Source organism: Amphiura filiformis, unplaced genomic scaffold (assembly GCF_039555335.1).
Source record: "Amphiura filiformis unplaced genomic scaffold, Afil_fr2py scaffold_594, whole genome shotgun sequence".
In the NCBI taxonomy this organism is placed as follows: domain Eukaryota; kingdom Metazoa; phylum Echinodermata; class Ophiuroidea; order Amphilepidida; family Amphiuridae; genus Amphiura; species Amphiura filiformis.
This window is the reverse complement of record NW_027306058.1, coordinates 1,283,914-1,297,115: the sequence shown is the minus strand read 5'-3', so window position 1 is coordinate 1,297,115 and position 13,202 is coordinate 1,283,914. Positions and strand designations below refer to the sequence as shown.

The 13,202-nt window shown below is 36.9% G+C and overlaps 1 protein-coding gene across 2 annotated transcripts in view; it reads right to left on the bottom strand.

Annotated features, from left to right (window-relative positions):
- The window catches only part of LOC140145704 (dedicator of cytokinesis protein 7-like), a 79,247-nt gene extending 71,908 nt beyond the window's left edge, over positions 1 to 7,339 (bottom strand). The window contains exon 1 of one of the 2 annotated variants that reach the window (XM_072167386.1): positions 7,237 to 7,339. In XM_072167386.1, the coding sequence (XP_072023487.1) occupies positions 7,237 to 7,280 (44 nt within the window). In that variant the 5' untranslated portion in view covers positions 7,281 to 7,339. The remainder of the gene's footprint in view (positions 1 to 7,236) is intronic. The other variant, XM_072167387.1, reaches the window with a different exon arrangement.
- Between the last annotated feature and the right edge of the window lie 5,863 nt (positions 7,340 to 13,202).

Here is a 13,202-nt window from a genome sequence, read left to right as displayed (position 1 = left end):
TGAATATTTGGCGTTTTTTTTAAATGCAATACGCCCACTTCCCATTGAAATACACACAAAATTGTCCACTAGTCGGAAAAGCTACAACAAATGTACTAGCCCCGGAAAAAAAAGTTACAGGTCAATGACCAGCCAACCGGCGCAATTTCAATTCACTGAGAGGCTTACACATTCAAGGCTAGAGACTATTGCTTTTGTTTTTCGGTAGATCAGTAAGATCACAATTGTCACTTTGGGCAACACATGTTTAAAAATAAATATGGCCATGTGTCATGAACCGGTGTGTCATTTAGTGGCTATGCTTCACCGTGTCAATGAAAATGATTTCTTTAGCAATAGATAAAATGACATCATAGAGGTATTTAATTATATCCAAAAGGTGTAGAAGCATTACGAATGAAGTAAAACAGTCAATTCAAGAAAGAAATTAACTTAAATTTATCAAAACTGGTAAAAACTGAAAAATTTGATTTAAATCAGTGATTTAAAAAAAAAATCATTTGATTTAAATCGTGATTTAAATCATGATTTAAATCGCGCCAACCCTGATCTTAAACCATAATTTTGATGACTTGTAAATCTTTTTCGGGTGCCATACCCGTCGTGATATCAGCGTTGTTTACTTCCGAATTTCCATTGCTTTACATGGTGTCTAGCCTATGGTGAGGAAGGAACAAGTAAGGCTATGAATGCAGTACCATTTACAAAGCCGGGGCAGTGGGGCACCCTGAACTCGATGCTGACGTCACATTAACAGCCTCTGGAAGAATTCAAAACATGGCGATGATAACGGTCACAAATCTGGTCATTTTACATCCTCAAATGTGCTCAATATTTACAAACAAGCTGTATCCTCATCCATCGTCATGAGCATCTAGATTTCTTGATCACGATCTCATGTGCACACCTGTGATTATTCTTGTTTTTGGAACGTATGTATACGTATCCAACATAATTATAATATGAAATTTGGGTTCTCAGCAGTATCTAGGATTATATGAAACTGCCACTATACTGGAGTACTGGTATTTCTATTTTATTTTGCTAGTAAGTCATGGTCATGATCGATGATGGTAGTGCAGTGTTTTTGGGTTCTCAGCAGTACCTAGGATTACATGAAACGGCCACTATACTGGAGTACTGGTATTTCTATTTTATTTTGTTAGTATTAAGTCATGGTCATGATGGTACATGTAGTGCAGTTGAAGTTAGTAATGTGAGTTTGTGTGGTTTTGTATGTTATTGTTGTTTGATAAGTTATGTATGTTTGTTTGTTTTATTTCTTCTTTAACCTGGGACACACAATCAGTTGAAAACACAATTAATCATCTGTTCTTCCTTGAGGCCCAGGGTACAACTAATGTTTTCAGGAAGCTAAAATTGACAGACCATGCAGCTGAACCATTTTATGTTTGCCCAGAGAAGATGTAAGAAAGAGGACATCCTTAAATGAAATATGTGTGAGACCGCCCATTTGAAGTTAACATGCAGGCCCTGTCATCCAGTCAGATTTCAGATAAAATTATCAATACGACTGAAGTTCCATGGCAAATTACAAATTTCGCCGCTTGTTTAACACTCATGTTCAGCCTCTATTATTTATGAATTATGATAGTGAAGATTTTCAATTATCAGAATGATTATCTTTATAGGTTCACAGGAAAATACATAAAAAATCATCAATCATCACTTTTTTTTCTTCGGATTTTGAGGGAAATTTTACAACACTCGATTTCTTTCTTGCATTATCCAATTGTGGAATCCCATCCAAGCAGCAGGTCCTTAACACACACGTTTCATACTTTTTCAACAAATTATCAATTCTGTATCTAGAAACATTTGAAATATTTCCAATTCTGGAGTGCAAATCGGTAAACTGTGGGCGGCTACACACATACCATCACAAAATATTTCAAGTGAATGTCTAATTACTTGAGAATAAAGGACTATGAATAGATGCGACAGGATTACTTACAGGATTATCTCAAGTACGGTATAATTCTGTTAAGGGGGTACTACACCCCTGGCCAATTTTGTGCCTATTTTTGCATTTTTCTCAAAAATTATAGCACATTGGTGACACTGACAACTTGTGACAAGTAAGATTTGTATATTATAGGGGCAAGGACTACAACTACTGCACTGAAAATTCAGCCACTCAAGGCAAGTAGTTATTGTATTTATTGATCAAATACTGGTTTTCCCTCATTTTTGACAGTAACTCATTCTGTTGTCTGTGCTGAAATAAAATTTCCAGTGCAGTAGTTGTAGTCCTTTCCCCTATAAGCCTAGGCTAATGAAAGTCGATTCCTTGTTTCCCGGCACCCTACTCCGCTCAAAACCCAATTGCTGGCCAAATATTTCATTATTTTGAATAAAACATTGATTTCTAACAAACTTTAACATACCAATTAATAATTGTCGTTTTAAAATATATCATAAATCTCTTTCTGTTGATTTTCAGGGATTTTCTTTGTAGTAGGAGCATGGCATATGGTTAATAATGAATAAATAATGAATACCTACTCACTTCTCTGTCCCGCACTTTTTGATCTGCTCTGATCTCATCATTCACCTGGGATACCTATATTGTATCCCGATTGTTAATGGTTCAAGCATTCAGAGCAACACCGTTATAATCGATACCCGGATATAAAGTGCACAGCATTGCGGCCGAAGACGTGACCTGACAAGGGTCACGGCTATTAATAAAATTGTTTATATTCTTTATTCACTTGTTATACTTATTACTTTGTTATTTGTAAGCTTATGATTATCCTGATATAATTATAAATATAATTTTTCATTCATTTAAAGGGGCATTTCGTGATCCACAGCCTCATCCCCCACTTTTCCCAAAAAAGTTGAGATTTTTACACCACTGGATACCTCTGGCTACATAATGTTTATGTACCAAATATTTCTTGCAGATTAATTCGTTTAGCAAAAATATCGCTAAATTTGAATTTCGTTCTGGTGCACCAGAACGAAATTACAACACATTGTCTATGGAGCAGTGTAATACACATAATCATGCATAACTCGCAAACGCAAAATCGGAATCAACTGAAATTTTGGAAATAAGCTTTTTTCGTGGATATCTGCTGAAAAATGTCATAAAAAGAGGATGCTAGGATCACAAAATACTCCTTTAATTTATTTATTGTTTTACATTTATTTATTATTTTACTAATTTATTACTTTTTATAAATATATGTATTTATTCCTAGGCTATGTATTGTAGGGGCCTAGGCTTATTTATTTATTCCTATTTATTTATTATTTTACTAATTTATTTTCTTATTTTATTTATTTATGTATTTATTTATTTTTTGTTTGTTTATATCCCGGGACCGGGATGTGTGGGCACAGTGGGTGTCATAAGTTTAAATTGAAATATAATAAATAAAACATTAAATGCAAATTAGATTGTTATGTATTTATTTATCTTTTTATGTCTATTTTTCTATTATTTATTATTTGTATTCCGATTTACTTATTTAAATCCCCCGGTTAAAGCCCTTCACAATTAATTCTTATTAGTTTCCTGTTTCAAGTTTGAAAATAAAGGACGAGGTGACTTTTAATTATTAATCATTATCTATTAATTATTAATTATCTATTACTTTCTTTATTTTGAAAATGTGACCGTGCCATTTTGACTAAGACTACGGATTTAATTATTTTACCTTTATAATTGATTTTTTACATTAATATTAGTAGGGGACCCTAAAATGTTCTTGTTTTATATTCATATTAATCAAAGTTGAGATGATCAAAAACAGATATTAGCAAATAGAAGTAATTAAAAAGTCAATTAAAAGATGAAAATACCTAAATAAAAATAAAATAATTAAATATTTTTCCATTCTTGATTTTGGACGCGCGAGGGAAACAGGAAACTAAGGATCAATTGTAATTGGCCTAATATTCATTTATTCATCTATTTATTTAACAACACTATACTCTATTTAAACTATCTTTATCTATTTATTTATAAATTGATATATAAAAATTCAAATAAATTGATATATAACAACTTTTTTGTTTACTCGTGTCGTCTGACGATTGCCTTCTTGGCATGAAACGACTACCGGTACTTATTCTGGAAGGTCTGGTCTATGAATTTTAAATATATATAATTAATTATAGAGACAGAGATAGGGAGGGGGAGAGCGAGTCGTAGACAGTAATATATATTTGATTTAATTTCTTTATTATTTTAACACATTTTTTATTATAGATGTAAAGGGTGTAAAAGTAGCATTATCATGATATATTAAGATATTATTTAAAAAAAATATAACATGTATATCGTCCGGACTAAAATCGGTGAGGGAGGTCGTTATTATTTGTTATTATGTTATTATGGCGCCGCGACCTTTCACAAATTTTGAAGTAGTTGATTTTTCATAGTCTTCCTTCCAGCGCATAAAGTCTTTCATGTCTTTAAAGTTCAAAACTTCTTCATCAATATGGAAACCATGTACTTCGCGTAGGTGGCTTCTCAGATGTATCACCCTCCAAAAAGACATCTCACAATTATCCTCAGCGCATGCAATCGGCGGTGTGGTGGCAGATTCTGGGTGCCGGGTTTTCATGTGTTTCGACCGACTGCTACGATGCATCTCGAGGTCACAATGTGGACATTTGAACTTGGTATTACTAGCCATTTCGGAAGTTCAGCGATAGCGTGTGCACGGCAGTGGAGTTATACTAAGTGTATTCCAAAATATATCAATCCAGTAAAATCACAAGAGGGTGGTAATGCAGTTCCAAGTCAGCAACGTGTTATTCCAATATATATATCCAGTAAAATCACAAGGCAAAAAGGGTGGTCTAAATAGGCAGTTCCAAGTCGGCAACGTGTTATTCCAAAATATATAAATCCAGTAAAATCACAAGGCAAAAAGGGTGGTCTAAATAGGCAGTTCCAAGTCGGCAACGTGTATTAATTAATTCCAATATAATATATATATCCAACAGAAGCTATAAGTGATAATGCACAGATGATAACATCAAGTTTCTTTGAAGAACATCCTGTCTTTTATACCAAGTAAGAAGGATCCAGGAACACAATAGAGTCCTCTTCTCAAGTACCCCGCTCTCCATTGATTGGACAATTTACACAGCATCTGATTGGCCACTTTTCATATTGCCAAAATAGACTTGATTTGTTTTTTCTTCAACTTTATCAGGAAATTTGAAACATTTATGCTTTGATTTTCGTTATGAAACTCTACTTGTAATTCGAGAAGACCACAATTCAAAAACACAAGTTCGAATTTTTGAAAAACATGGACTAGTTTTTAAGATATGAGTGATTTAATGATTTTTTTAATGATAATTTTGTCAATATGAACGAATTCCTGCATGCATGGTATATTCCAGTAGTATCAATAAGTGTTGTATTAATTATTATAAAATATTATAAAAAAGGTTTTTATCTGTAACTTGTAGATGCCTATATAAGATTAAGATTTTAATCATAAGTTCAACAAGTTAACATGCATGGTTAACAATTAACATTCTCTGACTTTTTTCTATAAGTTCTAACTTCTAATTTAGTTTTTGGGCAGCAAATGAACAGTATACGAATAGATCCTAAAGTGGGGAACGGGGAAGCTCCTTCTCAGAAAATGTTGGTGGTTTACATGCATGCCTACTTTTAAATTTTTGGTCCAGAAAGATTTGTTTTCACACTAGTGAGAAAACTTTTAATCATAGTTGTTTGTTTATTTATGTTATATTTTTGTTATGTTTGAAAGCTTGTTTTAAGCTTATAATTCAGGACATCTTCAATTCTTCATAGATTATTTCTATAAAATAATTTGAGCATTAGGGCCTATGCCTATTTAGTTACTATGATGAACCGTACTGAGATTTCCCCAGGTTCCCCTTTTATATTTATTTGATTTGTTTTAATATCTGTATAATTTTTCTTTTAAATATGCAGGTATTTAGGTAGGCCTGAAGTTCATCATAGTTTCCAATTTAGTCTATCAAGTCAAGTTTCTCTTTTCTTTTTTTCTGTTTTTTTTTCGTTTTAATATCAAGGTTTGTTGTTGTTCTGTTTGTTTTTTGTTGGAATTTATTCTTCTATTTCTTCTTGCCATTTTCATTTTTTATCAAAAACATTATTAATTAAAAATCCCCTGCCCAACCCGGTCTGGTAAAGGATATTCTGTGCGACAGTCGGCTCATTCATACATATCTAGGGTACATGCCACAAAATAGCTTTCCATAGACTTTACGTGCAAAATCGGGGTCACGTTTTAGGCTATAAGTCGAAGTTAGGCCTTACTTTGAAATATATATTTGATATCATCTTAATCAGAACAAAATTCTGCATAACATATCTGAAAATGACACCATATTTTAGGTCTACTTTTTGAGAAAAATAGCGCTATATAAAAAGACCCGATTTTCCCTTGTTTACGTCCGACTGCTAACCGCGTTTTGACCTCGTGTGTTCATGCGCTCATCATCGTAAACATCACTCAAATTTTCGCGTTTTCTGTTCAAATTAGTAGAGATCACATTCACAAGTTCTAGCAAAACACGATTTGCAACACTAAAATTGTTAATATTGTACCGATTTTGCACATTTTTTATGCAAAGTTGGGACTATAGTCGTGATAAACTTTTACCGGAAACCGCTTCACACGCGGATTTAGTGGCATGCACCCTCTAGGCCACACAGAAGTTATTTGGTATGCGCGAAGTGGTTATTGTGAATGCAGAGAATCGATGATCAATCGACATGTGAGTCATGTCAACTCTGAACAATTGCACATCAATAAGCTCTTTTAGACTTGACAGAAAGTGTTGCGGTCGTCAGGTAATCATCTATAATCCAATGCAATAACAATAGGACGCAATGCTGTCTTTAACCGCTTGTGTCGATCATGTCATATACCATTTTAAATTCAACCCAGTATAATGTTAACGTTAGGGCTGGAAATAACAATTCAACAGAATTTTCATAAGTAACAAACATTGTACTAACGTTTCCATAAAATCTAGTCTAGTGAATATTAAATTGATGGTGAAGCCTTCCAAATTTGACAGCCATGCACACACTTTTGTACAATACTACAGCGATTTTAATTGCTCATTTACGACATAACGATAAGTGTGATTTCCTTATTTTGGGATTCATTGCAAAGCCTATATTTACAGTAATAATAATGGTAAACTTGAAATGTTAAAATTAACTGTCAAACGACAACTTACTTGTTTAGTTTAGCGGCGAACGATCGTTGACCGGAACCGGCCATTTTATGTTGATGTTTTCATGCTAGACTCTTGATCACGATATTAACATACGCTGACGTATTTTCGCTATCGATATTGTAACGTCATTTCGATGTTTGTATAAGAGTTTTAGTGTTGCCGTCCATGCACCTGCAGACCTGTAAATTCCCTGTATCACATTACACAAATCACCTTATCTCTTTTTAGCCTTTTTCATCGGACGGGGGAGGGGTCCCAAATAAACTGGGGGAGGGGGGTGTCATAAATTTTTGGAAAGGAAAATAGGGGGGTCATAAAATTTTGATGACCAAAATCTAAGGAGTCACAAGACGACCACAGATGTGTGTTTATTTTATTCAACTGCTTTCAATACAATTTTATAGCCTAGGCCTATTGATGGTCCCGGTTGATGGTGGTGGTGGGTGTGGTGTGGGTGTGGGGGGGGGCATACAATTTTGTGACCAAAATCGGTGGTCGCAATGTTATTGACGCCGACTTTTTGTAAATTTGGGATACCCCCCCGAATACACACCCTTCCGAAGATAATGATAGCCCCCCCCTCAGGCCTAGGCTAAAACCACAAATGTATTCATCTCAGCCTCGGGCTAAACTTCCTGAAAAAAAAAATAATGTTTCAAAGCTTAGAGGAGAGGGTCTTATTTTAAGCCGCTAAGGCTCCTGAGCATTTTGACACTTTTAAAAACAATTGGGCCAACTTTTGAACATTTAGGTGGAGGGGCCATATATCGTTTATAGCTTTGGATATTTAATTATCTTCTTAGGCCTATTTTTCACCCGTAAGTCGGGTAGAAAATAAAGAAAATTTAAGTGTCCAAAGCAGCTCAAAGTTAAAATGATGCCTTATGAAATGACGTAGGTGTCGGCCCTACGGGGCCTATTAAAGGGGCATTTCGTGATCCACAGCCTCATCCCCCCACTTTTCTCAAAAAAAGTTGAGATTTTTATATCACTGGAAACCTCCTGCTACATAATGTTTATGTACAAAATATTTCTTGCAGATTAATTCATTTAGCAAAGATATCGTGAAATTTGAATTTCGTTCTGGTGCACCAGAACGAAATTACAACGTATTGTCTATGGAGCAATGTAATACACATAATCATGCATAACTCGCGAACGCAAAATCGGAATCAACTGAAATTTTGGGAATAGGTTTTTTTCGTGGATATCTACTGAGAAATGTCATAAAAAGAGGATGCTAGAATCACGAAATACTCCTTTAAAGTAGAAGGTGGTTCGTTTTTGAACATATCAAAACGTTAGGGTACCCTAAGCGTCATTACTCATTTTCTTATTTCATTCCATTAACAACCGTCCACTGACATCAACAAAAATCAGACTTTTTCTCAAAACATTTGTATTACTAAAATCACAACTTTGAAATTATTAGTCATATGTCACAGTCGTTACACCAAAATAAACATGAGAATGTCCTGCAATTTATGATCGCATCGGAAATAATGTAGCTCTTGATCAGAGCCCTCGCAGTACCTTAGAAGATCCAGAGATCCCCAAGTAAAATAAACCCAAGCAAGTGACTAGTATTACTATTAGTAAAAGAAAATGTATATAGGCCAATCCATTCTGTAAAAAATTAATACCACTCCCATGCATCACCCAGCAGTACATGTATTTGTACAGAGCTTGCCGAAGGCAAGCTTCACTATAGGCAAGTCACCAACAAGTAAAGTAGGACCACTTATAGATCACTGTCTACCTGAGATATATATTGGTCTACTCCACACACCAACCGCGAAAGTCCAGTGACCGACGCGCCAGACCCCCGGGGCCAGACCTGCAGCCGGTCTTTACTATAGTGTCAGAGGGCATATGGCATGGTTTTTTCATTTTTTCTTTCAATTGGATGGAAAATAGGTTGGCTTTGGAGCAAAGCTAAAATAATGTAGATGATATTGTTTACTCGCCAATAATTTTTATTCACCTCCACCTATGTATTAAAAATGCTTCGTTCTCTGCCTGAGATCCGCGTTTTTCAGCTTTTCTACGTATTTTGACCAGTCATCTCAAAGCGTTACAACAACATGGGACCATTGTATAGGCCTACCTGGTCGAGGTATCCAATTGAAGCTTGGGATGTTTCCAAGCTTATCATCTAAGAAAGAATTTGATTTGTCAAGTATCTCACTCGCCGGATCGCATACAGCGAAAAATCTGAAAAAATTGGTGCAAGCAAAACCCCAAATCACCTCTGTTTGAACTAGGTATATTGGTCTGTACACAGTCCGTGCACAGTCCGTGCAGTGAGCCGATTGCTATGTTGAGGTTTCACCAAAGGTTAAAGATGGTAATCTGAGACTGCATTGAACTACACACAGAGATCGCGTTTGACCTTGTGATCCCTATAAGCAGTGTTGGAAAGAAGTAATAAGTCGCAGTTTGAAACGGGTCTCTCATAGCTAAAACGTTTTGATATGCTCCTCTCCCCTGTTTTTTACACTATTTTGAATATTATGGCAATTGTCTATATCGTTTGATGGTTTTTAATGTCAATTTACAAAGTTTGGGGACCATTTGGCCCATTTGTGGTGTGATCAAGAAAAATCAGTCTCAATTTTCAGTTTTTACATGATTACATAGCTAGACCCTATTGTAGAATGAGCACTTGTAAAGCTGAAATTGAACATCATTTAGTTCCAAAGATATGAACAGTATTCAAAACAATAATTATGCAAAAAAAGAAATTCTTGTTTTTGTTTGGCTATATCTGAAAATCAATAGGCCTATACAAAATTCTTTCGAACTGTCCCCCCGCCCAAAAATCTCTTCAAAGTAGAAAATGAAGGTCAAAATTACTCTCTCCCACACCTCCCCTTAATTTACATACTCCCTCTGAAATAGCCACAAAATAGGCTGTTCCATTTAATTTACATACTCCCTCTGAAATGGCTGTAGAGTAGACTTATTGGAACACTCCGGAACGCCCAGAAACACCTTGGAACATTCGGCACTGTTTGAAACACCTTGGAACACCCATAAGTCCCAGGAACACTTCAGAACACACACACACTACCGGTATATACTTTGGACCCAACTTTGGACCTCTGTACTTCAGAACACCATTAGAACATCATGGAAAGCTTCAGAATATCACAAACACTAAACCGTGGAACATCGTAAATGGAGCACTTTTTGCAGCACCCCATAATATTAGGCCTACCGTACAATCTGGAACACCATGGAAATCTGACTGGAAACAACTGGGAATACTTTGGGACACCCCAGAAAACTTTGGAACACCCATGAACACCAAGGAATACCCTAGAACAATTAAGAACGCCATATAGCACTTTGAACTACCCAGTGCATTTATGGAACTCCTCTTAACAACCCGGAACGGTCCCCGAAATACCCAGGAACACTTTGGAACACACAAAACACTTTGGAACACTGCAGACAACCTCCAAAGACTTTGGAACAACCTATAACGCAGGAGAATACTCCAACACTAAAACTATGTAACACCCTGAAACACTCCAGAACACTTCAGAACATCATGCTTCCGAATACCCCCCCAAAAAAGAACATCCTGGAACACTTTGAAATATCCAGGCACACTTCAGAACACTCCAAAACACTTCAGAGCACTTTGGAATACCAAAGCACTTCATAACACTTTAGAAGAATTCGGAACACCATGGAGCACTTCAGAACGCCCTTATATACACGTTGGTACACCTGGTACCAGTGAACACTTTGAAACTCCCCACAACCCCAGGAACATTTCGGAAAGCCCCAGATCACTTTGAAACACGTACCCGGAACCCAGATACACCCTGCAACAATGGAACACTTCCGCAAGTTCAGAATACCCGGAACACTTCAGAACACCCAGACTACTTTGGGACATCCCAGAGCACATCGGAACACTTCATACCACCAGTGGCGTAACTTTGGGCCAGGGTGCCCGGGGACGAAAGTAGATCGGGTGCCCCTGATGACCAAGGATGTGCCTTTCAAATAATTTCGTGCTGAAATGCGCGCGAAGCGCCCGAAAAATTTGACTTTCATCACTGGATGGGGCGCACAATCGACGCTGAATTGGTTAATCAAGTTCGGCGCCCCCCTAAGGGTGGCGCCCGGGGCACGTGCCCCTTCGCTACGCCACTGGTGTTAGACCTATTTTCTAAGTTAACAGACTACATGTATGCTCAGCTCAGACTATGATCACTATCACACATGGCGCAATAAAGACGAATCACGAAATTTTGTGTTAAAGGGGGCACCCAAATGAAGAGTATAATTCTATGGTGAGTAAAGGTTTCCACTTCTTTCCTATCACAAAGTATTATCGTGTCGAAATGGTATCCGGTCTGCTGATGGGTGCCCCTTAGCCCCGCCCTTAGCCCGGGGACGCGGCCCCAGAGCTCATAGGAGTTACGCCACTGCCAAAAATTAATGCATGATTAGTCCTATTTGCGCAAATTTTCGCGCGCTCCGCTCTAAGAATTGAGGAGGGGTGCCATTATATATCCTTAGCCCTGGGCGCCACAACCCCTAGCTACGCCACTGTCCTCCGCACCCGATCTACTTTTCGTCCCCGGGCACCAGACTTGTAGTACTCGAGTACAATACTCAGTACTCGAGTATGAGTACTGAGTACTTTTTGGTACTCGTGACTCAGACATCAATACTGTACTCATACTCATGACCAAGTACTCATACTCGTACTCATGGATTGGAATTTTGCAGTACTCGTACTCATACTGGTACTCATGCCAATCTACTCATACTCGTAGTCATGAAAAAATACTCGTACTCGTAGAAAAAGTCCAAGGGAGGATAGGCAAAGCCAATTTGTTATACTTAAAGTACACAAATATTTTTTGATTCATCAAGAGGAACATAATCATTGAACAGCCCGTCGTCAGTTTGGCATAGCAGTTGTTTTCACAAATGTAGCTTTGTAGTGCTTCTTTCATGATATAAATAAAAGCAGTGTTTTCAGAATAATATATGCTTTCTTGTCTCTTTACTTATGTACTCATTGTGTTCCACTTGTAATTGTACTCGTGCTCCTACTCATACCTAAGTACTCGTACTTGTACTCATGCATCAATACTCGTACTCGTACTCATGCCTAAGTACCGGGTACTCGTACTCGTACTCATGCATAATAATTTTGCTGTACTCGTACTCGTACTCATGGCCAAGTACTCGTACTCGTGGCCAAGGTACTCGTACTCGTACTCAGAAAAAGTACTGAACTACAAGTCTGCCGGGCACCCTGGCCCAAAGTTACGCCACTGATCGATTATAGCGCGCTGTACTATGAAATACTTTTCTATTTCCTTTCTTCTCTTCTTTTTCTGTCGTAAGTTCTTTATTTATTTTCCCCTCCCTCCCCCTCTCTCACTCAGCTTCTCTCCCTCCCTCCACTCTTTCTTTCTCTCTTTCTTTTTATTTGATTGATTGTTTTTTGCCCGGTTTTAAAATTTTATATAATTCAGAAATTTGTAGGCGTACTTAGTTTTAGGAAACCACACCATTCCAAATCCTTTAAAATGAAACCCAAAGCAAATTCCACCGAACTAAGCACATATGGCACCTTAAAGATAAAGGCATCACAGACTTTAACACTAGAAGGCTATATATTTGTACACAAATACGGCTATACCCGCATGTTATCGGTTTACACAAACTTACAGTCCTTATTTGCTGAGGACTTAGGTTGCTATTGTCAGTCTCTCACAGTGAAGCTATGCAATTTGATAGATTGAAATTCACAATATGCAATTTGATTTGGGGAAAGCTATTCCAGAGGGAGTATGTAAATTAAATCGAACAGCCATTTCAGAGGGAGTACCGTATGTAAATTAAATGGAACAGCTATTTTGGGATCATTTCAGAGGGAGTATGTAAATTAAATGGAACAGCCAAAGGTATGTAATTGAATGGAACAGCCT